This window comes from Carassius carassius, chromosome 6 (genome assembly GCF_963082965.1).
Source record: "Carassius carassius chromosome 6, fCarCar2.1, whole genome shotgun sequence".
Lineage (NCBI taxonomy): Eukaryota > Metazoa > Chordata > Actinopteri > Cypriniformes > Cyprinidae > Carassius > Carassius carassius.
This window is the reverse complement of record NC_081760.1, coordinates 897,501-924,390: the sequence shown is the minus strand read 5'-3', so window position 1 is coordinate 924,390 and position 26,890 is coordinate 897,501. Positions and strand designations below refer to the sequence as shown.

The 26,890-nt window shown below is 38.1% G+C and overlaps 1 protein-coding gene across 2 annotated transcripts in view; it reads right to left on the bottom strand.

Moving 5' to 3' along the window:
• LOC132142161 (F-box/WD repeat-containing protein 7-like) overlaps positions 1–26,890 on the bottom strand; it is a 96,669-nt gene that overhangs the window by 42,403 nt on the left and 27,376 nt on the right. Inside the window, exon 2 of one of the 2 annotated variants that reach the window (XM_059551811.1) lies at positions 23,572–24,156. In XM_059551811.1, coding sequence (XP_059407794.1) covers positions 23,572–24,087 — 516 coding nt within the window. In that variant the 5' untranslated portion in view covers positions 24,088–24,156. Of the gene's footprint in view, positions 1–15,916; positions 16,286–23,571; positions 24,157–26,890 lie in introns of those variants that run through there. The other variant, XM_059551812.1, reaches the window with a different exon arrangement.

The following is a 26,890-nucleotide window of genomic DNA, read 5'->3' as shown; positions in this document are numbered from 1 at the left end:
TCTATGCAGCTACTCAAGCACTTTCTCCCGCTCGCCGTGAGGCCTCAGTTTGCTTTTGGCTACAGAGATGTTGATTAAGTCCAACAGGATCCAAGATGAGTCAATAAAGTGTAGACTCAAGTAGTGTACAGAGCTGCCCTCCTGAAGATAGACCGAGTACAAACAGACTTCCTTTTCCCTCCGCCAGCTTCGGCACAAAGAGAGAGCATCTTACACGCCAGCTGGCCTTCGTCCTCTTGAGGATAAGACACTACATGATCCACGGAGCCAGAGAGAGGGGTTAGAACAGCTTCCCAAAAATAGACGACTGCTTGTCTCACTTTCATACACCAACATGTCGCTTCAGACCAATAAGACTTTGTTATCTTGGCAACACAAAACAAAGATTTTTTTATTTCTTTTTATATTCTCTGAGCAATCGTTGTCCATCCATTGAAAGTCTAGGTAATCAACATTTTTAAGATTCAAAATGTGCATAAAGACGCAATCTATATGAACTGAGGTGTTTAATCCAAGTCTTCTGAAGAGACACAGTTCCTTTAGGTGATGACGACGATATTTTAATTCAGAGCACATTAAATATGATTCCAGACACAGCTGGTGAATTAAATCAGAGAGGCATATTATCTGTGTTGTTATCTGTGTGAACCAAATCCAGTGTTGGTGGTTACACATTACAAGTAACACGAGGTACATAATCAGATTACTTTTTCACGTAACTAGGAAAGTGACATTACTTTTAAATGTACAATGAGATATCTAAACTACTTTCCAAAATGAATAATGCAACTTACTTTATTTTTCCATTTTTTCAATGATGGATGGATGGATTGCAATTTAAATTGATAGTTCACCCAAAAAAGTTTTTGTTTCTTTCTTCTGCTGAGCACAAAAAAAGGTATTTTGAAGAATGTTGGTTGTCAAACCAGTTCAGAATGGAATAAAAATAAACTGGAATCTGGCTACAGTCAACAGAACATTCTTCAAAATATCTTCTTTTGTGTTCAACATAAAGAAACTTATCCCTAAATTTCCATCTAGCCATCATAAACACAAATACAGATTTTTATATCTTCTGCTTTCACCTTTTCTCTCCATGTCCCCATTTATTGTAACAGAACGGTAAAAAGACAAGCACATTCTTCAAAATGTCTCCTTTTATCTTCAATGGAAGAAAGTCTTCCAATTCTAGTTTGGAACAACTTGAAAAAAATGATCTCAGAATTTCCATTCTCGGTTCTTTCAAAAGAATTAAAATCAGTATTAAAATCAGTTTTATGTGGTACTAATCTGCAATTTGACATTTGCTCAACATCAGCGTCTAACTGGATTGACCCACAAACCCTTAATTGAACCTCTGACTAAACTTCCGAGATCTGCTTGGCCTTTTCGTTCGTCATGCAGGTACATGAAAGTTAAGAGCTTTTCTCTATTGCTGGCATATCTGCGCTGAGACCTGGACAGCTGTATGGAAATGAGAGCGCACCATCACACAGAACAACGGCTCTCTCAGCATGAATTTGGTAGATTAGCCATTCAGGAAACAAAGAAGCCCTCTAAGACAGACGGCCCACTGAAAGAGAGAAATAAAAACAACCTGAATGCTACCAATCGGAGACAAGAGGCCTGAAAAACACCAAGTTTCCTCCCGCTAAACACACGGTGTCCGAGGGACGAGGGAAAACCCTCCCGTCACTGAGCTTCTTTTCCTCTCTCTCTGGATGCACAGGGAGTGATATTTAACAAGGATGTAAATAAGCAGCCCCGGGTCAACAACAAAGGATACATGCATCTCTGAACGAGCAGTACCAAATTTCTGAACGAGAGAAATCATAAAAAGTACAGAGCCGCCCGGTGGGCGAGAAGGAAGGACCTGTCCACATCTCTCTCCATCTGTAATTGGTTTCCAGGCAACACGGAGAGAGGTCTCCTTCTGGCCAATAAAAAAATTTTTTGGAACTTGTGCTACTTTTTTCAGATTTATTTGTTAAGCATTCACTGCCTTTTTTAAATACATTTACTGCCTTTTTGAACAAGACTGATGTGGGAAAACCAGAGGCAAAGAGAACCAGTGTCTTCTGATGCTGGCGTCTCTCAACATATGTGTTCTGCACATTTAAAACAGCATCTCTGGAGGATTCTCCAAACTTCCAGGATTGGGATGCTCAAGGTCTGTTTACACATCCAAGCCTGTTTGTGCATGACTAGGAGCGTGCATGTGCACGTGCACTTCCTGTTTCCTCTGTCAGAGCTAATATCCAAGCGGAGAAAACTGAGACGGTGTTTCTCAGCAGGTTCTGACAGGAGGAATGACCCTAGAGATGCAACACACCAGTAATAACACTGGTGTTTATTCATCAAACGGGACTTGACTTTGCCAATGGGGGCTTGTTTTATCTGAGATAACAGCCATTGAGAGTCACAGGAACTAACGGAAAATGACAGCGGGATGAAGAGGAGGCCTAGATGTGCCCTACTTCCTGTCGCACCCGTTCATGTTCCTTTAAGTCTCCTACTCTCACAAAGGCTGCTTTTTTCAATCAAAAATACTGTAAAAATTATGAAATGTTATTACGGTTTTAAGTAACCATATTCTATGTGAATCTCTGTTAAAGTGTAATTTATTCCTGTGATCAAATCTGTATTTTCAGCATCATTACTCCAGTCTTCAGTGATCTTCAGAAATCAGAATAATATGCAGATTTACTGCTCGAGAAACATTTCTGATTATTATATTTAATGTTGAAAACAGTTGTGATGCTTAATATTTTTTGGAAGCCATGAAACATTTTTTTCAGGATTTACGTGAATATTTTGCTCCTGCTGAATAAAAGTATTAGCTACTTAAAATATTTTTATTAAAAAAATCTAAAAAAAAAAAAAAAGTAAAAAAAAATTACATTTTAAGTTACATTTTTATTTCAATTGATTATTAATAATAAAAAAAATATATATATATATATATACACTGTATTAAGGTACTTTGGTAATACTTCATCAAAAACAGGGGAAAAAAAGGCATTTAATAACTGAGCAATTTTCTAACAAATGTTGTCATATGGCAGTTAGAATATAACAGCTGAAGAATATAAGTCTGTCTGCTGCTATAGCAACTGGATTTGGAGCTGAATGTCTTTGGTTTGTTTGTAACAGAGTTTGAAAAAAAACAAACATCCCAAATACATTCTCCACGATCATACAGCAGGACAAGGGAACAGGGAAATGTGAGTACTACAGTGAGACAGAGTAACCTTGATCTGATCTCACCAGTGCAAAGATTATTTTAGTGCTTTTGAAAAAAAGGAAAAGTGTTGCACCTTTTCTTCAACGGAGATGAATTTTTTAAGTTGGTTTGAGCATCTCTTTTTAACCTCCGTTAGTACTTGTGATGAGGACCATTTTGGAAAAAAAGTTGTAAAATGTAGGTTTCAGATTCGATTCAAAGAATCAGTTTAAGAATTATTTGAGCTACAATCATCACACTATGTTTATGGCTCTATGAAATCTGTATTATTTTTCCCAAATTCATTTTTTTTTTCATATTCGATTTTATTTTTTTAATGGTTAAATTCAATTTAACAGCAATTTATTAAATGTTTAACAAAAAATTAATTTTTAAAGGCCCTATGAGGTACCTTTATTATTATTATTATTATTTTTAATAATGTTGTGTTTACATTTTTCTGGTATATATTTATTTAAAAATTTATTTCTGGTATATATTTATTTAAAATAATGTTTTAATAATTGTATTAGTAGTAATAGTATGCTAATTATATTCAGTAGTGTTTTCATGTTATTTTAGTACAGTATTCTGTTTACAAATGCAAAAAAACATTTAAACAGATCAGAATGTGACTTGGTTCTGGTAGTTTCCAACCCAACACCCTTTGATTAATAACTGTAACGATCCACACTCTCACAAATGACCTCCAATGAAATATCCATGTGTTTTATAAGCAACTTTTAACTCCAAACTGGATTTCACATGTGCTGGCAGATCACTTCAACACAGGAAATAAATGACATTACACTGCCATTAAACAGTTTAGCTCTTCACAAGACGAGGCTCCATTTAATCACTTTACGTGAACGGAAAAAGAGAGACAAGAAAGTGTTCGCCGCATTCTGGATCTCGACAAAAAAGGCTTCTGTGGCTCTGTCTCACGCTGATAAAATGGAAAAGCGCAGCTTTTATAAGTTAGAGAACATTAAAACGCTTTACAGCTGTTAAACACAACTTTCCCATGCAATGTGGCTGGTTCTGCTTCCAATTCATTAGGCTTAGTTTCTTTTTATGATCGACTCTGGTTACTGTTGAGGACTGACGAGCCTCGTTTCACGGGCTGTATCTGCGTCACAGATCTCCATTTTACAACAAAACACTCCTCTAACAGGATGTCGCTGAAAATAGCTGAGAAAAATGAGCTCATAGAAAGAAATTCCGGCAGAAGGGGATTTAACCACCACCTTGTAAAGACACGGTGCTTCTGAAGCTCTGCCAGGCTCCTGAGGTCTTCATCTCAACCATTCCTCCGCTGGCTGTGACTTCTGCTCCATGACACGTGTAGACCGCTCGGATTGCTTCGTCTGAACCATCGCAGAGACTGCAGGGGTTCTGACATACACTGCGGGATAATTCAGTTATCTGATCGCTCGCTGGCCTTAGCTCAAGGTTAACACAAGACTCCAACCACTTCCACAGAAGAACAATCCCGCTATGCCAACAGTGGCACACTTGTTCGAAGCCAAGAACAGACATCTTCACTTATGCACCTGATGAACATATGCATGCTATCATACTGTCAGCATGATGTTAGTTCAAGCCACGGCTACACAAATCAACCGCTAACTTCTGGAGCGAATGAGAACGCAGTTCAGAAACCCAATAACCACAATGACTACCATCCAGAAATACTCTTACCAGTGAGGTCAGATTCATAATGAAACCAAGGCGAAAATGCTATTTTTTCAACAACAAAATTACAAATTTCATGGTTGGATTCATTACACTGATGGAAATAAAACATGAATCGTCAGGTTCTCAGTGGGGCAGACGACTTTGTCTACCCTAAAATGTGCATATTAGTACCCTAGAGTAGTAATATAAGGGTACGCCTATTCAAATGGGAGATGATTTGGTCACACTATTTTAAGGTGTCCTTGTTACACGTTACATAATTATGCATAATTACATACAAGTAACCTTGAACCTAACCCAAATCCTAACCCTAATCATATAGTAAGTGCATGTTGTTCATGAATATTACTCAGTACTTGTATGTATAATTACACTGTAACAAGGGCACCTTAAAATAAAGTGTAACCGCAGATTTTAAAACACTTGAAGTGTTATTAACTGGTAACTTAAAACAGAGCATCATGCAAACACAACTGATTCATGCAAAAACAAACTTTTTTTTCTTAGAGATGCATGACAAATTACATTTATTTTATTTATTTTTTAATCCAAAAATCATGTGATCAAGTCTGTGTCCAGCATATAATACAAGATTTTCTCCGAGTGGCCAGAATCTGCATACAGGCTCTGATTTTTAGCAAATAGTATCTAGTATATTTGTGTAAAAGTTCCACACTGTATTCCAGCCTTAATTGCGCTTTTTTATGGATACCCCTCATTTTAGGTCACATTATAAGTGGACCTCCCAAAATATTTTGTAGTCTTACAGAACTAGAAAACTTCTGACCTGACGGTGAGCCATAACCAGTGCTAACCAGCAGTCGAGAATAAACCGCATCAAAGAATAGCAATGGCTAGAATGAGCTTTAGGAGAGCATTCAGTGTGATTATAGAAGATCACACTGCCACCTGCTGTTCACCAACTGATAGTGCACAAAATAAACAGCACTTTATGATAAATGCTTGTTTATCATAAAGAAACAATGATGAATTCATAATTAACAGTAAAATGTTTTAACCTTAAAACTTTTAAATGCAAATTGGTTACTTTTTTTTTAACGACAGGAAACCATCAGTATAAAGACTGCATTAATAACTTGATACACTGTGTTTATTTGCTTCATCTTGGACATCATCTCACAGCCATAAAAGTGATGAAAAATACCAGGACTGTAAGCCAAATGACATCGTAAGTAACAGCAAAGTACAAAGTGAAAAGGACACCAATGAAGCAGATCTTTTCAGTAAACTAATGTCCTCCAAGAGAGACAGACAGAAGGCTGAGTCTGCAGTTATCTGGCCTCAAGTCACTTTTGCTCTGGAGAAGACATACTGTGCTTCTGACATCATTCCAAGCACAAAGCCAGCAGATCCCACACTTCTGATCTCAGAACACACACAAGCCGTTCCTCTCTGACCTTAGAAGCTGCACGATTACAGACTGAAACAGTCCCAGCAATGAAATCTAAAATATACTTACATAATAAACAATGCTTGTTTAATTCACCTGAGAAGCTTTAAGCATCCACACACCTTCTTAACCCTTCATTCTTGATCAGTGTATGCTTTCAATGTCTACTAAACCTACTTGTGCTTTTTAACAGAGCCCCAAAAGCTCAAGCATTAGGATTCATCTGTGTTGTAATGATAACATAAAATTTCAAATCCATCTTCCATCGAACACTGATGATAGAGAGTAATGTGGGCCTAAAGAGATGAAGATCAGGGACTGACTATGAGACTAAGCACAGAATCAATCAAAGTCATGATTGATCTTCAGAGAGTGACCCAGGAGAATCCCAGAAAAACCAATCATCCAAACATTACGTGGCGAGAAAATGCAAATGCGACCAACTTTCCACTTCATGTTCATCCGCAAAGGCAGCCGCAATTCAAATATTTTCTGTCTAAGGACACGGTGTTCTCGCTTTGCTCAGCACTGCACAAATCATCGGAGACCAGACACTTTCAACCATACATAGTAGTTATCCTCAAAATGACTGCTTTAGTCTTCCATACATTAACAATCAATATCTGCTAAAGATCTAATGCAGCTGGTCTCATGCTGAGGTAACCATTCACTACCAGGTTTAACATAGCTTGATAAGATATCATTATAAGAATCATTGTCACTGATCATACTCGTATCATACCGATCACATGCGGATATCTTAAAATCATTTACACACAGAAACTGAAGAACAAACTAACATTATAAGATGCTTAATGCATACAAAGAGACATTACACAAAGTTAAAACATAACCTCACATAGTGAGTGATTCACTGTGCGTAAAATCTCTCTACAGTATTATTATCAAATAAAAAGCATGGATCACTTGAAACTGAGCAGGTCTGGTCTCCTGATGTCAAATCAGCAAGAAGTGTTCTCAAAATGTGCTGGATGAACAAGTCATATTTAACTCCACATGGTTACAATACAACAACTTAACCATTCGGCATCAAACTTGATTGACTAAATATTGTGCAGCGCAATTTAACGCTTTATATCATATATATTTTGAAATTATTTACTCTCTTCCAGAGATTAATGCTACACTTTTTCTGATGTAAATGAGACACTTCAGCCACAGGGAAAGCCACAAAATGTGGTAAATCTAATCCTAGCTCAGTGTTCACATGTGAAAGTCTCCAGACACCCTGAAATATGCCAAAACAGAGGATGCAAGTGCAGTAGCATTTCATTACAAGAGTATCAAACCTGATAAACACAACTTTCCTCCCTTTGACAAACACCAGTCCATGTAAATACATTGCATGAATGCACAAGGTCGTTTGGTAAACAGTTAAAGAGATATGGGGGCTAGAGGAAGCTATTGTATAAGAACCAAAACTTCTAGAAGGATGCTGTATGCTGCTTGGGTGATGCACTTAAAAACAAGGCCCTTGACGTGAATAATCGGTTATGTGACTGGCTTGAAGCAGACCGATTACTTGCAATGCTCCAGTAAACCTGATGGTAATGCTAGGACCCTATTAATAACCAGGCACCTCTATGGGTTACGTTCATGCACATGTGAAAGGCCAAACCGTTTATTTATCATCTCAACTCAGTGAGATCGCTACTGAAATCAAGTAAAGTGGGATCAGAACCAAGCAGTAAAAATGCAAGTCTCTACAGTATACAGTGTCTAAACCTTTGAATTATTTCAAGAATCATTATACATAATCACACTGCATTTTTGGATATTTTGAATTTTTTACGTATCATAAGATTAAACCATCTACCATCAGTTAGGGGTGGGGTGCATGTTTTATCGGTTATGCAACGCATGTTTTATCGGTTATGCTGCATGTTTTATCAGTTATGCTGCAAATTGTTTTATCGGTTATGCTGCACATGTTTTATCGGTTATGCTGCACATGTTTTATCGGTTATGCAGCGCATGTTTTATCGGTTATGCTGCACATGTTTTATCGGTTATGCAGCGCATGTTTTATCGGTTATGCAGCGCATGTTTTATCGGTTATGCTGCACATGTTTTATCGGTTATGCAGCGTGTGTTTTTTCGGTTATGCTGCACATGTTTTATCGGTTATGCTGCACATGTTTTATCGGTTATGCAGCGCATGTTTTATCAGTTATGCTGCACATGTTTTATCGGTTATGCAGCGCATGTTTTATCGTTTATGCAGCGCATGTTTTATCGGTTATGCTGCACATGTTTTATCGGTTATGCTGCACATGTTTTATCGGTTATGCTGCACATGTTTTATCGGTTATGCTGCACATGTTTTATCGGTTATGCAGGCTTATATACAGGTTTTATAAATAGGTGTGGAGAATGCCTGTGCTCCATCACACACATGATACACAGTCTTGATCAATCTTGGAATCCGAGTCAAGTTTCCTGAGCTGACCAACGAACTAAACATGGCTGCTGTTCCTTCACTTGCGTTATTGAATGCATACAAGAACATTCCAGACCAGTTGAAATTCAACAAAATGCATAAAATAATATCATAAAGAAGAAAACAGCATTGGTATAAGGAGCCTCAATCTTGAGGCAAAGAGATCTTAAATCACACGCCTCTTGTGCAAAACATATAACAGCAAAATGATTCTTCATTCTAACCCAAGCTAGAAGAGGGCCACTCCAAGTACAGCGAGTGCTTGCATCCATAAAAACATGCAAGTTGGAGCACCTCTCATCTCTCTGGTGTCTGGTGGTATGGATAGTGAACTACTCAAATCGACAATTCAACTAAACAACAAGTTGACTGAGATGGCTTCCTTGCGAAACCTAAAAGCAAGGATGCCATAAAGCAAGTAAAGTATTCTCTGATAATGGATGAAACGAAGTAGTGATGTCAGTTGTATTCTGGGCAAAACATGGAGACAAAATCCTGGGACAGAAATAGAGGAACCAACTCAGTTTGAAAGGATATCCACAACCCGCTATGCAGCTGGCTACACGTGTTCAGTCGTCAGTGAGGCACGTAGTGGGTATGTGATGCCTCCCAGAACCTCTGATCCAGTATCTGCTATAAATCTGTCTCTGCTTTTTGACTCAATTCAAAGAGCTGGCCCGATAAATGTCCTCTCTCACACAATCAATCTAGAGGGCAAACCACACAAGCAGTGGCATATGGCTTAATTCCCAAATTAAACGAACCAAGTACACAGATGGGTCACACCATGGCAATCTGACTGCTCCTGGACCGAGGCCAAGACAAGTAGCCATGGATAGAGAGGACAGGCAGAAGGAGAAGTATCGAGGGAGCGAAAGGTGAGACATGTTCCCAAAGAATCAGGGGTGAAGACCAGACACAGTGTTTAGCCAGGTTCTGGGCTCAGCTCCCAGTCTGGTATGGTTTGTATCGCAAAAATACCCATTCACTCCTTCCCATTCACGCACGGGTCAAATTAGCTATTTTAGGCAGTGATAAAAAGGCCAGGATTGATCCAAACTCTATGAAGACTTTTGTTGTGCTGAACCACGAGTGGCCCCAAGGAATTTGCTCTTTCTTGTTTATAGGATAGGATTCCTCAAAACTCGCCTCGAGTTTAGCTTCAACCATGATGTGGAGAAACCGACGTCAAAACGGTTTGGTTACCTACATTTTCCAAAGTATCTTGCATAAAAAATAAAGTCAAATAGGTTTGGAATGAAATGATAGTGTGTGTATGTTGTAATTTTCGGGTAAATTATCCACAAGAGTGCTAGTTTAAGAGGCTGGAGAGACCAGTACAACAATGGGGCAGTTGAGGTTCCATCAGGTCAGGTCAGGTAAGTTAGTGGGGTTATCCACGGAGGAATGCCATTTTTGTACCGCCTCTCAAGTTGTCGGTGATAACCAGACTCATATTACAAGCTGTTAACAGCAACAATGTGCTGACGAAGCATGATTAGCACAAATATTCATTATTGCAATGGTCCTGGATATTAAAATGCAGTGTTACCGAGCAGCCCCATCTTCAGTTACAAAACCCTGGCTCTTGGCAGATGCTGGGAGCTTGTGACACATTCCCAGGTCAGGAGAAAGCCTCTCACACACACTGCCAGCTCTGCAAGAAATGTCAGCACCTCTTGGCAGCCCTGCAGTAGGTGGGAGGTCTTCAAACACTTGGGAAAAGTTGCTGTCTGAGTTCAGCAGGTATTTTTGGCTTGCACCAATCACATTGGACGTATACCGCCACTTACCTTTACCTTGACAAGTAGTTCAGCTTCTGTGCTGTCATGTCTTGACAACTGCATAGGCATCTACTACTTTTCTACGTTACAAGCTACACTTTCAAAATGATTTAGGCGACATATGACAGATTAGCTGACATCCCATCATGTCTGTTAGTGGGGGGTCCAGCTATCCCATATGCAGAAAGCCACAATACTGTTTGCCTAACACTTTCTGTTTGTCTGTGCAGTGCAGGAATGGGCCAGCTCAGAATAGCTTTGAGCAGATGCCTTCGCCCAGCGTTATTTGGAGCTCAAGGGCAATGAAATCCCATCATCTTCCTCCCATAGGAGCCGGCGAGGAGGGGTAAGAGGACACATCAGCTGACTTGAGTACTCAATCTGTGCTCATACACAACAAGGTGAAAGGTCACCAAGGTAAAACCATTTTCATTTGCGATTACGCAAATTTCAATAATGTCCACAAGATTGAGAATGAGCCCTGGGTTGGTTTTCTTCACCCACAGTACAATGAAAATGTTTACTTAAAGTGAGGCTAAGGTAATAAATGTGCGCTCATGAAACCCCTCTCTGTTTTAAAATAGAGATGGAGTATCTGATTCCTTTTAGAAAATTAGTTTTTTTCAGATGGTTCAAGAAATGTGAATTCATACCATTCATAAAAATGTATTCAATGAATCGATTGAAGCATTCTGCATCTACTGTATAAGGTAAATATTTAGCTTCATAAATTATATCCAATTACCCAAAATGTACCAAATTTAGCCAAGGTTTAAAAAGCACTATATCCTATCTATAGAAAGGAATGTTTAAAATCAAAAATACAATTTCTGTAATTATTTACTCAACATCATGTTAAGCACTAGACAGATTAAATATTTAATATTATTTCTTTCTTCCGATGTTAATTTCTTTATGTCCTTTTGTGTCTTGCAGAAGAAAGAAAATCATAGGGGTTTTCAAAATCATAGACCATTTTCATTTTGCAGTGAACCCAAATGAATCCCCTTAAATTCTGCTGTCACTAGGTAAGACTGTTTTTCAGTTTCATTAGCTGTATTTAGAAGACATTTGTACAGCTGGCCAAGTAAATGAGACATGACAGACTTCAATCTGCCTTTCGTTTCAACAGGATTCATGAGGAGACCTGTAAGAGCTTCACACTGCCACTCAGCTTCAACATACATGAATATATGCACCATCTTGTCTCCATTTAAAATAAAGCCCTATGATGAACTAACCACAGTGCATAGAAGCACAAACACTTCAAAACAAATCAGAGAGTGCACTGACAACCCTCAAAGTCAGGGCTTAGAAAAGCCTGTACTATATGGCATGTAACATTTACCACACTTAAATTTGTTGCGAAGCTCTTCTGAGTGAGATCGTTAACACTCGGCTCACTTTAAAAGCAAACAGAAGGCCTTTTAGTTCTTGCACACTTCAGAACAGAAAGGAGACTTCTTAAAGAAACTTTAAAGAGACTAAGTATAGAACCCTGGCAGACAAGAATTTTTATCTTTTTAAGTATAACTTAAGTTGCAAATTAAAACAACTTGCTTCATGCTGTAAAACGCCAGATCACCGTGGATCCACTGGAAGAAACTTCTCAATGAAAGATTAAGAGACAAGTTGTGTTATTCGCATTTATCAGTGACATCTAGAGTCACTCATTTTCATGAACATGAACAAATGTCATTGTCAAGGTTGATGCAATATTCGCTATGGATTATTTAGAAGACTTGGGAGTCATATGCCACTTGACAGAAATCTGGAAATAATATGGAAAAAGCTGCATGAAGAGTCTTAAATTCTTCCTTAGTGTTGCTCTTGAAAACGATTTAGTAAATGATAATTGTCATTTTTGGGTGAACCATCCCTTTTAGGAAACTGGCACAGAGAAACCTTCAGGCCAAAGGTAAAAGCTCAAGCAGCAAATGGCTCTTGATGGTGACCATGGCATAGCATTGAAGGGCAGGACCGGATCACTTTACCCAAATGGCAGAACCGGATTAGAAAAGTAATACACTCCCAAGTGTGAAAACGCAAGTTAATTTCCTGTGGGTCAGAAACAGCTGTCTTCTATACCAGGCCTTGGGGGAAAAACAGCAGGTTTTGTCACCAAAGCATGTCTTCTTTGGAAACTCTGTCAGGAGCTATTAATACAAGGGACTCTGAGAAGTGGCAAGGGCCAAAAAAACAAAAACAGAAAGTTTATAGAAAGAAACTTTTTTTGGCATGTAACTCACTCCATACAAAGACTTGAGGAATATTTGGATGTGAAATTGAGAGAATTTTCATCTTAAAACTTCATCCCTGTTGGACTCCTTTGCTACTTCCTTTCTACAACAATAAAAGAAGCTGCTTTTTTATGCTCATTGGATTCTGCAGAACCTGCTGAGCGAAGTTCCATGGCTCTTATATTGGCCTATGGGGACCAAGAGAAATTCCAGTTATTCCATTCACTGGGGCCAGCTGGTGGATCTCAAGTCACTTCTGCAAGGTGGCGTCTAAACCAGCTGCTCATTTGGAGAGACATGGGGATGCCTGTTTGGTGATGTTGAGGTTTATGCATCTATTTTTTTCACTGGTCTATTCCTACTTCCTGTTTGAGAGACACTGCAGTCTCAATGGAGGCCTGATTTTACAAGGAAAGAAGAAAGTGGAGGGACAAGGAAAATTAAGAGAACAAAGACAAGCCTCAAGAGGAATGTGTCCACAAGTTAATCTTCCGGAAGGAACATGTGCACATTAGTGATACAGAGCATTTTACTTGGCTTTTCCCCCTGTGCCATCATTTAGTTGGTTCCCACAAAATCCTCCATATCTTGAGAACACGTGTGTTGGGTGAGAAAAATAAGGCACTGAACACATAGTTATAGCAAACACTGCAGAGATTACTTGTTTTCTATTTTGGTGTTTAAGTAATAGATGACCTGAGAAAGATATTATGTTTCCACTCACCTCACAAAAAAGTATATATGAACTAACGTTAAAAATTATGGTATCCTTCTAACCCATTCTTTTACGCAGATTTGGTGCTCAGGAAACATTAATTAAATTGAAAACCATGATTCGGCTTGGAAATGATGAATAGAAAGTTAAAAAAAACAACATTCTTTTTAAATGTCTTCAATGTAACTTTTGATCAATTTAATGCATTTTTGTTCAATGAAAGTAACCATTATATTACTGACCCCAGACTTCTGAAAGGTAGTGTAATTTCACACTTTCTTCATATATTTATCATTTTAACTAATGGCCTTCTTTCTTATGACTCATCATTGCATCATTCCATTTAAAGGTTGCTTAAGGTTGAGAGCATTTGTAATAATGCCAATAACCGGAGGCTAAATGTGAAAGCCAGCGACATTAGACACCTAAGGCTACAATAGAGGCTCCCATAAATGGCAATGTCTATAAAAAGAAGATTCTGAAAGTATGCTTTAGTGATGAGGAAATTCAATTCCTCGTTATCTTCAGCCGTCCCACTTGAAGAAACAAACAAGTTTGTTCGCTGTACCCAAACAAGCCTTTATTATCCAATAATTGAGACCATTTTTAATATTTTCTCTATGAAATGGCTGGTACCGGAAAGTCACGAGTCAAGCTTTAAGCCAGTTGGCGAGGCGTAACCTTGCAGCGAGTCATCCATGAACAGAGTTGTCATGTACAGTGTCCTTCCGGCCTCTCCCGCTTGGGACTATTCAGCACACGCAACACTGCATTATGGGATTGCTGGGACGTTACAACGACCAAAGAACAGCTGCTTTCCAATCCAATCAATGCATGTTCTCTGGATCTGGGCAGGGTTAAAAATAGGAACTCCCAGGCAAGTCTTTTTAAGGTCACCGGATGGGCTCTCAGCGGTGACTAAAGAAATCACAACAAATAAGCTATGCTCATATCTGTTTTGGTCAACATGATTCCCCATATGTTCTTTCAATAAAGCACACCATTCTGTCAGTGTCGCTAAGCAACTTCACTGAATAACTCAGGTAAAGTCTAAGAAAGTGGCATTAAAATGACAGCAGTGCAGCACAGTATGACAGGCTCATAGACCGGCGTGCTATATTGAGTCTCTTGACTGTGCCTGAGCAATTACTGCTATTGTTGGTTTAAGAACGAGAGGGAGGCAGAAGGTTGAATGATGACTCACAATCCCAGCAGTTTCTCATGCATTTCAAACAGCACCAGAAAGCACTGATTCTATTCAAAATCCAAAAGCATAATACAATGATTGAAATTTCCTGGGAACAGTTACCAAATTATACATACAGTAGATATAAATCAAGAACGTCAAGTAAATCAATTTTTTTTCTAGTAAAGAATGGGTATAAACTAGTATTAGGGCTCCATACTGTGACCATTTTTTCTTCCTGCCAGTCGTCCAACTCATAAGCGCTGCCATTTCTGTTGCACATGAGAAACATCAACCGGCAAATTAAACAAAAGCGTAACAAAACCACGCTACTTATTTGAGCTGCATTTATCAAGCACTTTTCAATGCCTTTCAAGCTTTTCATACAACTATTTCCAGGGGTTTCAAAGGTCTAAAAATTATCTAATTTAAATATTATTTTAATAGGATGACCGAAATATACTTTGTGGCAAACAAACACTTATTTAAAAAAAAAAAAAAGCTTTATATTTTGAAATTATAAAACATCAAATCATCAAGAAATCAAAATTTGCCAAAGGTTTGCACTTTTTTTATATATATATAAAGTGCCTTGAAAAACAAACTTTTCTTAAATTTGAGACTGAATCTGAAGGTTTTTTATTAATCATCACTGAAGTTATCACTCAGTTCAGTATAATACTATGGAATAATAATGTTATATTTAATAAGAATATATTAGATTTTGCACGTTACTGTTGTTAATAAAAGTCATTTTTGTATGCTTCCCAACTCAAGCTCAGTGCTTTACCCTCAAATGTGTATTACAGAGACATAAAAACTGTATTTTTTATTTTTAGCAACTGCGCTTATTAATGCAAAACAATAGTAATTTTATGGTTAAATTATCTTTATTTTTAAAACCCCCACGCACCACGCCCCAGAGCTACCAAATCTGTTCCTGGCGCCACTGTCTGTAGAACTTCTGCTGTCAGATGTTATTCTGAAGCCCAGTGATATTATTCCAGATCGAAATGTTTTTAAAACACCCATGATTGGAACGCTCAGTACAGACTCACCTCGAGCTTCGCAACTACGCATTTCCAAAAGACAATCAATATTCAACCATGCAGTGAGCTATTCATTTCCAGACCAAAGCAACTGGCATTAAATCTGGCATGCTGTAGGGCATAGTTGCGTTTAGATTCCTGGAACTCACCCGTCTGCGACAGAAGGGCAGACTTTGAGCTATGATGTTGATGCTGAAGATCTTGAGGACTTTCTGGGAGGGTATAGGCTCCTTGGGGACATCCTTGGGGTCAGCCAGCTCCAGTGCCTGGCTCTCCGGGAGAGCCTTGGGAGCCTTCTCTTTGCCCGAGGACTTGGCCGTCTTTCTCCTCGGGCTGGCTGACGAGAAGCGGGGAATGGGGCAATGCCGCAGCATTGCCAACACGAGGCTAGTAGGTCATATCCCAGCAGAGGCAAATTTGTGGGATTTGGTCGGTGGCAGAATCACTGAATGCCCCCAGAAGATGACTCACAAGAGTTTTAAAGAGACACGACAGCTCTGAGGGTCCACACCAAGCTCGCTGCCCTGGATTGTGGTCCCTTTTTAAATATCAGAGGGTCTGATGTCACCAGGAGCTTGTTGGCCCCAGCGCCAGCTGTCCTGTACTGGACGACCCCCACCTAAACACATGAGCACAGGAATCTACTCCCTCAGCCCACCATGGAGCAATGCAGCCTCCGAGATTCACATCAGAGACAGACATATCCCTTCACCTCTCTACCTTCACAGTAAGTCTGATTCAATGACAACTTCTACTTGAATATGCACCCAAGGAACATTAGAGTTAATGGATTGCCAGCATTGTTAAATATTCCACTATAAACAGAAAGACAGAAATAGTATTTTTAATTCAGAATGCCTCGTAAAAGGAGGATTAAAACAGTCACTCAGTTCATCAGCTGACTGACAGCAACAATGCTGCCTGCTAAAGGCTTGTAAACCAGTGTTTCCTACAGAATTCTGCATTAAACAGCAGCAAAGGTGACTAAACAGACTGCTTTAAATCATATAAACAAGCATACAGTAAAAATATGATTTAAGTTTCAGAATCCTCTAGCACACAAAACATCTCTGCTGAATGAATAACTTGCAAATCATTGAGTGAGTCAGATGTTGATTCTGAGTCAGTTGAGTGATTCAGTTAAAGATTCATCAGACTGATGTGAGCTTGAGTCTTTTTGAATGATTCTTTAAAGCAAATGATAGTATACACTGTAAAAAAACAACAACTGTAGTTTTAACGTAAAGGGATAGTTCACCCCAAAATGAAAATCATTTAATGAATCATTTACTCGCTCTCAAAGTGAGTTTCTGTTGATCACAAAACAAATTGATGTTTTGAAGAATGTTGGTGAAGTCTTTGTGTTTCCTTAACATTTTAATTAAGTTTTGTCAAGTCAAATATCCAAATCAACATTTCAAGTTGACTAAACTTAATTATAAACCACTTAAAGTTGAAACAATATCACACCATGACTGAAAATACTGCTGTAAATCAACACAGAACTATAAACTACTATGCTTTTCATACTGTAATGAATGCTACGCAGCCAAGTCCACTTCATGGGTTCAGTGGAGAACATAATATCTAGTTTTTTTCCCAAGGTAATGATACTCATTAATACCTGTATTTTAGGAGCCCTAGAGCAATTTCAGTAGTACAATGTACATTTGTGGAATATAAAACAGCTCTATGATTTAGAGACACAGGCTTTATTAGAGTCAAACTGACCCGAGAGCACCCGTCTCATTTATAGCCCTGGAAACCCAAAAGCTTCTGTCCTCTCGCTTCATACAGCCCCACGTAAGCCTTCCCCTAATCTCACGGCGCACAGCTATTTAGTGTGACTGGAACAAGGTAATTGCTGGGAATGCCAGAAATGTGAGGGGTTTAACCCTGGATCCTGCCGAATGTCAGGAGGAGGAATCCTTTATTCTGCATGCACGTCGCTTTTTATATATATATATAGCCTCTCTAGGGCTGATGGGGGAAGAAAAGGCAATTTTCATTTAGGAGATCAAAAACAGATCAAAGCACTGCAAGGAAAACAAGGGCTACTTTCGAGAAGTCTAAATTAAATCCTATACATTTACAGAATATTTTAACCTAAAAAAATTCCCTCTTTTTTTTTTGTCTGGGGAACACAAGATAATTAAAGCTTTTTTGTCAATAACGTAACAGTAGTTCATAAAGCCGCAGTGGATGCTGTTATTGTTAACCAAAAACTAAAACATTTATTGAAATAAAGCTTAAATTGTATCAAATGTAAGATTAGATGAGAAATAAAGGTAATAAAGATTAGATAAAACAGGTTAGAGCACCAAATTACTAAAACTGAAAAATAAAGCTAAATAAACTATATATATATATATATATATATATATATATATATAAAGAGAAAAGCACAAAATTAACCCAAACCTACATTAAAATTAAAACGGAAATTCTAAAATTGAAAGCTTATGCTTATACATTGCATATAAATAATACTAAAACTGTAAGATTTATCTAAGAAACATCAGTTTGTATGATGAAAGTTTACTTCATTGCTCATGTATGCAAAGCTCAAATCATTTTAATGACAGATCAATGATTTGTTGTGCCATGTAACTTAAAGTGAATGACGTCGCCATGTTTGACTTCAGAGACGCACGCATACATGAGGTGAATAATCATCTGATTTGACTTGAGAATGCATGATTGCCTAAAACTTGCTGTTCACTGTACAAAGTGATCATCACTTGAAATGAAATCGCATTAGGCAACTTTTATGACATTGCTGGACCCTTAAACTTTGGACAAAAACATAGCATCTTCTGTTAGACCTGTACACAGACACACTTTCACTTCACATGAAGCATTTCTAAAGGTCACAAAGGTCATCTCAAAAAGCAACAGCCATGTGAAAAAACCCTATTCTTTATATTTGCAAGAAGTACATCCACAGACTACTCATAATACAGCACTGAGATGAAAGAAATACACATTTTTATTCCTCTGCTTCACCGAAAGGAAATAATCAAGTATTTAATGTGAAAGCATCCGGCGACAAAGGCCAAACCAAGCCTGCAGTAGACTCACTAGAGAGTAAAACAACCAAATGAGCGAGTAAAGTTTTAAAAGCTTATGAATCATTCATGTTAAAGCTTGCTTGAAGGGAAAAAGCATTCCTCACAAGGTTCTTTAGGGACAAAGTTTTATGACAATAGCACATTTAGAACAAAACTCAATCCTCCGGTGAAGAGTTTTCCACATGGACGCTCTGCAAGGGCAAGGATCTAATGATAGGAGGATTGCATAGCACCACTTTCTTTCTACTGTCTTTAATAAGAGCAAAGCACAAAGACAACATTTAATATAGGACGTCTCTTACAACATGCAAAATCTATCAAATACATCAAAAGTCTGGATCTAGATATTAGAGATGATCCTATAATTTTTAGTTTGTTTAGTTACGCCCAAATACCCAAATCTGATGAGTAGAATTTGGCTTGAAATTGCATGGTGATTTTAATAAATCCACGAGTAAGAAGTATTGAAAAGTTTATGGTTCGTAAAAAAAATATATGTTTTACTCACCAAAGCTGCATTTATATGATCAAAAATGTAGTAAAAACAATAATATTGCAAAATATTTATTTTACAATAGTAATATATGTTAAGCTGTAATGTATTCCTGTGATCAAAGCATCATTACTCCAGTCGTCAGTGTCATGTGATCCTTCAGAAATCAGTCTAATATGTTTATCTGTTGCTCGAGAAACATGTGGTTTTAGTTTTGGGGAAACCGTGATTTGGTATGTACAAGATTAAATCTCACGTTTGATCAATTGAATGCATTTATGCTATTTATGTATTTATGAGACAAATTGCATTGCAGTCACATATTTCCATATGGGAAAGTGATCCACATTGCAACTGAAAATGTCAGATTGTGATTTTTGCAATTTAATAACTGTTTCACATTATTAAAAATAAAATGTCATTTATCTGCAATGCGAGCAAAGCCTGAAAGAGCTCTGAAGTGTTGACTAATAAACCAAGAGGCCAGGGATCGTTCCTGCTGCTTTAGCAACAAGCAGGACAGCTGTGAAAAAAAACATCTGATCCAGATTCAAGCAGAACTCAAATTGAAAAGATTCTTTGGCGGCCTCATGTGACTAAGAGTGGAACTGCATGCACTGCGAAATAAAATAAGGGGCCTTGATTTAGAGCGAGAACTCCTTACTTCTGTCTGAAGGTCAGGACTGGCAGATAAATGAACTAAACCGCTGCTGTTCATGAAGTAAGCAGAACCACAGTGTTACACACACACATGATGGGCCACTTCAATTGCATTAAAGCGATAGTGGGTAAATACATGGGTAAATACAGCTGAATAAAACAAAAACTGTGTCCATCTTCACTTCAGGCTGCAGAGCAACATCTTCTGCAGTGTGTATAACTGTAAACAGCTCTGGAGTGCTTCTGAACACACAGGTCAGAGGTCAGCGAGTGCTTCACGCCTCAGTGAACACAAGTCTGAGAGCAGATAAAAAAAGTGGATGTTTTCATGCCACAATCTCTTTTTGGAATCAGAGAGCGATTGAGCTGCACTTGAGGACAGCAGAGGCTCAACATCAACACAACATGTCCATTTCATCTTCTCTGAAGAGCATCTTCAAACTGTCTTTAGCCAAGTGTGCCAGTCCTCACGACTGTTTATTATTACTGACACGGAAAAAAAACTGACTTTATCGCACCATTCTGACTTTTTTTTCCCTCAAGATTTGCATGATAGAAACTTGCAATTAGACTATTTTCTTGCAGTTCTGACTTCGTTACTCTCAATTGCATGTCAGAACTGTCAGATAAACAACTAATAAAATTTTGAAAAAAGTCAGCAATTTCTGACTTAATGCAATTGCGACTTTATGTCATGCAAGTCTGACTTTAAGTTTACAAATGTTTTTTCAGTTGCAATTACGTTTATTTTTTATTCAGCGGCAGAAAAAGAGATTCCATAGCTTATTGTATTGACACGCTCTGATCAATATTTTTAGCTGAACATCTCTCCTATCAGAAGTTACAAGAAGACCTAAAAGAATACTGTGAGAACTTCAGAGAACAGAAGGATTTAAAGCCAATTAATCGCCTTTCATTAAAACTCCCTAAATTAGTCTCAAGACGCCAACAGTTTTAAAGAGAAAATGAGAGGAAAAGCAGCTTAAATTAAACTGTGTGTAACAACTCTCACACACTTTATAAATCAATTTACTCGGAGGATTCAAAGAATTTTTTTTATGATTGTCTCAATTATACCAACTTCCTAAAAATGAGACGGAGAAAGGGATTTTGTGGGGAATATATATTTCTAATCAGTTCATGTTTAATTAGAGATGTGATTATAGGGATGCCTTTAGGGTATTTACATCCAGCGCGTTCATTTTTCAGAGTGTTTATCTATTGCCTGATTCAATAGTCACATAATATAACACATAATAAGAGTCTGCTTTCATCTCTGTCTTTGGGTTTCTGGAGAGATGACATTTGTTTTCTGATGGGAAACCTGGATGTGTCTGCAGCTCAATCTATCACACAATCATCTCAACAGAAGTTAATTACTCCTTATATGATTTTACATAAACCATCAACAACCAATGGAAGCAAACAAAAACACTCATTAGATCTCTGCATAAATAACGATTTCTGTAAATCACAGAAAGTCTAAATATGGGCATCTTAAGCTTTCAGCAGACAGGAGCTCGCAGGACGCAAATAGACTAAAAGCCTTCATACTCGGTCCATTTTGTTTAATGCAAACAATTAAAAAAAAAATAATAATAATAATAAAAAATAAAATAAAACAAAAAATTAATTAAATTAAAGTATAAAAATAAATTAATTATAAAAATTAAATAAAATAAATATAATTTAATCAGTAAATTCCTTTACCATTTCCTGCTGGAATAAGTTAAATTTTGGAGCCTGTCTACATCCGTCTTGCTGATAAAAGGCATGGCAAATGTTTTAAAGCACTCGCTTGTGTGTGTGTGTGTGTGTGTGTGTGTGTGTGTGTGTGTGTGTGTGTGTGTGTGTGTGTGTGTGTGTGTGTGTGTGTGTGTGTGTGTGAGTGAGAGATACAGTGTGTGTGTGTGTGTGTGTGTGTGTGTGTGTGTGTGTGTGTGTGTGTGTGTGAGTAAGAGATACAGTGTGTGTGTGAGTGTGTGTGTGAGTGTGTGTGTGTGTGTGTGTGTAAGAGATACAGTGTGTGTGTGTGTGTGTGTGTGTGTGTGTGTGAGAGAAAGTGTGTATGTGTGTGTATGAGTGTGAGTGAGAGATACTGTGTGTGTGTGTGTGTGTGTGTGTGTGTGTGTGTGTGTGTGTGTGTGTGAGTAAGAGATACAGTGTGTGTGTGTGTGTGTGTGTGTGTGAGTAAGAGATACAGTGTGTGTGTGTGTGTGTGTGTGTGTGTGTGTGTGTTTGGCTAGACAGCAAAGTTACTTCAACTAAAAAACAATGAGAATTCAAATTTGCTTATTTTTTTCTTTTTGGATGTTGAAATCAAATGTGAATAGTTCGGTCATTATCTAATCGGAATCTATCTTCATAAGTGACTATCTGTTCATTTACACAGCTTGGAGAAAAGTGAAAAACCTTTACAATTCTTAAATCTTTTGGAGTGACAAACAAAAAAAAAAAACACAGAAAAGCAAGACATTCAAGCTTAGAAGTTAAGCAGTCAGCTTTCACCTTCCACCATTACATGTGTGTTTCTAGGTACATTTTTTTTACTTAACATGTTCCCTGGGAATCGAACCCACAACCTTGCGCTGCTAACACAATGCTCTACCACTTGAGCCACAGGAACATTTTTATTCTGTTGTCTTACACTGCATGAGGGAATTCAATCATTACTGAGCTTTACACAAACACTATCAGTTACAGGATGTTGCTCATGAATACTGATTCAGCATTAAAGGCCACAGTTATTTCTATCACAGCTTTCGTACCATTGAGTCTAGAAGTCATACTAAACCAAAAAAAGATGGAGATGATGTTTTTCAAAATGATTTCAAATGTCATATTCAAAATTGGGGTGATGGGGGATTTAATACTCATTAAATAGATGCACAGAGCTTAGCCAGGTCAGTTTGAGCCATCCCTCCGCTCACTAGGCTTTGAGCCACAATGCTGTTGAAAAAACCTTGTTTTGAAAAGGGTCAAGCCACACATCACCAAACTTCAGCCTCGATCAGATGAACATCGTGTTCACGTTTGGATGAAATGGCTTGTGTGCCACATGGCTTGCCAAAAACACACACACACACTTGTGTTGTGAATGTCTATGGCTTCTGATGTTTACATTTATGATCCAATAAACCTGGTCTGAGAGCCACAGACTCGTGGCTTATTAATTATGCTGAATGCAGAATGATTGGCTAGAGAGTTATTAAGTAAGTAATATTTTGTAAGAAGTGTTCAGCGGAAAGAACTTCCATCAACAGAGTAATTTCAAAACCAAAGGAGCAATTCAGTTTTAAAGTGATAACCAGCAGAAGCTAATCCAGATGCTCCTGAACACATTCAATGCAAGGCAAAACTTTACATATTATCAAATCAACCCTTTATTGGAAAGTATATTCCTCCCTTTAGTTAGATATGTAATGTATGGGCAATAAATGATAAGGTTCTAGCTTTCCATCAAGTCTCACATAAAGACAAGTGTTTTTCTGATTTAAAGTCAAATATTCCCAGTAGAGGGAGACAAACAACGCCCATTAACAGATTTCCACCACATTAAACTTGAGCTGAGTCTGCTTACCTTATTCATGCAAAACGAGGGAGAGCGTTGGTGCTGTCGTCCAGAGGACTGCTCCGAGTTATCATTACGGTCCAACGCAGGGGTCCTGAGGGAGGGAGAGTGGAGGCCTTCCTCCTCATCTTCCTCCTCCTCCTCTTCTTCTGAATGCTCAAACTCATCGCTATCCTGGTCCATTTCCTCCAAGCCATCCTCCGGCCGCTCGTCGTTTTTCTGTGAACGAAGTCTCACTTCCCTTCCGCCGTTATTCTCCTCCTCTTCGTCGTTGTCGTGATGCCGTCTACGCAGCTCCTGCTCCCACATCCACTCAGAAATGCCCTTTTGGTCTCCGTTCACCTCCCTCCTCTGTCCTTCCTCCTCGGGTCCTCCCTCTTCCTCCTCGGCTGCTTCTCTTCTCTGTTGCTCCTCCAGCACCAGGTTCATGTGCTCCGCGCCGCCGGAGGAGCTGTTACCTGCCCCAGGCCTCGGCTGCTGGGACGCCCTGCTGCTGCTGCCCCCCGACAGCAGATCCTGGTTCATTTCCAAAAGCCAGCTTGCTACCTCCTGCACCTTCGCTAGGCTGTCTGAGGAGGACAAGGACTTGGCATTCTGAAAGAGAGACGGAGACAGGAAGCGGTTAAGGTGGATTGTCACAACAAAAATCTAAGAAAAAAGAAACACCATTCATCATCAATTCTCCTGTTTGCAGCCAGAGTGTGCTGAAGCGGGTAACTCATTCTTTTATTCATGCCTGTCAAATAAAACAATGGGCATTTGCATCTAAGCTGGGAAAGATGCAATATGAGCGTGCCTCAAACAATGGGCTCGGCCTGGAAACCACGGCAACAGTATCACTTCAACACACGCAAACAAACATCGCCGCGTGTTCTCCTTTGTTAAATGCTAAATCTAGATTGTTATAATGCACGAGAATTCGATTTGTTTAGGTCATGATGTATACAAATATATATGAAGATTTGTTTTCAAAATGTATATGAAAATGTTAAAATAACGTGTAATTGCACATATACCATTTTAAAGCTTGGAGTCAGGAGGGTTTTGTTTTTTTTATAAATTATTTCAAATAATTGCCATTTTTCATTAAACTTTAAATTAAATTAAATTAAATTAAATTAAATTAAATTAAATTAAATTAAATTAAATTAAATTAAATTAAATTAAATTAAATTAAATTAAATTAAATTAAATTAAATTAAAATTAAAAAATTAATTATTACTTTAACTTTGTTCAAAGAAGCCAACAAAAAAACACGTATGACCATTTCCACAAAAAATATTACTTTACACACAGTAGAGCTATTTCAAAGCAATCTCAGTTCACCGCTGGGGAGAAGAAGACACTAAGTGACAAAAAGTCTTGTGCAACACTAACTCAAAATCAGAATCAGATTCACTTTTCAAGAGGAAATTTAATAAACCCTAATAATGACTGACGAACACACAGAGCCAGCAGGTGGCATCACCACCAAACAAGTGAAGTTCATGAAGAAGCGTTCAGCTTCCAGACACACAGCACACATCTGCAGCAGGATCACACAATCAGATCATGTTTCCGTCAGAGTCAGGGTACAGCAGCACTGCAAATGCCACTCTTGCCTTTGGTTTTAAGACTAGAGAAAAAAATCCTTATTAAACCTTTACATTAAACCATGTGCTAACTTTACAGAAACAGAGGCTAGTATACAGACAGAAGATAACAGCATGTGTGAAAGCAGGGATGAGCGGTGCAATCCAATCAGGAGTGAGAGAGCACGTGAGTTTGATTATGAAAATGCAGCGCACGCACAGACGGGAAGAGATTAGAGACAGATTGCATGAATGTTGTTGCATGCACATAAAAAAAAAACACACAAAAGAAATATGTTTGTTGACAAGGCTCATGACCCTACAGAAGTTACCTGTCAATTAAGATGACAAACTAAATTCTTAAGGCAATAAGAATTTCAGGTTTCAGAAATACCGATAAATCAAAAATTCAATATGATTTTTTTTTTTTTTTTACTTTTTTTGTAAAAAAAATTTTCACTAAAATGAACCAGCTCAAAAGATTCATTCGTTGGGGAATCTGACAATACTGATTCAATTCAATTTGATTTGTATAACGCTTTTTACGATGCAAATCGTTGCAAAGCAACTGTACAGAAAATTAATGTTTCTATAATATTTAGTAGTAGCTTATCAGTGGTGACTCATAGCAGAAATGTACAGACAAATCAAACAGATGACGAACACTATAAACAGCAATTATGATGCAATCAAACTTCTAGCAAAATTTGTTAGTTCTGTATGTTCTGATGCACTGGTCAATTGCTCAAGACAGGCACTACTAACAATTCTATTAAATACCAGCAAGGAACATTTAATGTATAATATGCAGATAATTATAAATCAAAGCAGCAGCATCATGCTGAATGAGTCCAGATGGTGTAGTTAAAGGATCCACCAGCAGAGGCTGACAGAAGCATAAAGCCTGCTAAACTTTCTACATGCACTCAAATGCAAACATCCAACAGTTCTTCCCTAGCCATCATCCACTGGATCTATGCACTTACTACTCTCAATGACCCGGATTATAGGGTCATCACAGCAAATATATGAAGCCAGAGATCAATTTAAAACTCTGATTAAATGAGTTTTTTGATTACAGAATCGTTTCCTTTATATCAAGGAAGACGCGATGCACAATCAGCCAAGATCCAATTGGAAAATAATTATGTGGCAATGAACTTCAAATAGACTCACCCTCCTGTAGAGAGGCGCAACCAGGTGCACAAAGATTTGTCTCGTGTTTTAACTTTAACTTTAACTTTTAGCATTCAATGCACCTTAATGCTAACACAAAGCACCTATCAAGCGTCATGAAGGTGCTGGACTTCCTGTTAGTATTCATGTCCTGCATGCTGGTCTATCCGTGCAACTGCTTTAGGCTCGAACACAATTAGTGCTATTAGACTGCACAACACAACTGAACTCGCACACACACACAGGATTACATTGAGCCTCATTTGCATTGGGGGCGAGACTGTTAAAGTGTATGAAAACTGCCTTAACAACAGTAATCTAGTTTAGTACGCTTCACAGATGCTGCTTGTGTCTCATCTCGCTGTAGTAGGTTCCTGCATTTCTTTTTTTTTGAGGACTGATGAGTATTTCTATGTTCCATGAAGTGGGCAACTGAAGGTCACTCAGTAGTTCCTGATACATGTGGACTGGACAGAAAGACAGACAGACCTTCAACAGCATTTATTCTAAAAATAAATATTTAGTAACAATTTGTAACAAATCTGGGGTCAGTAAAAAAAAAAAATGTTAATTCCTTTTT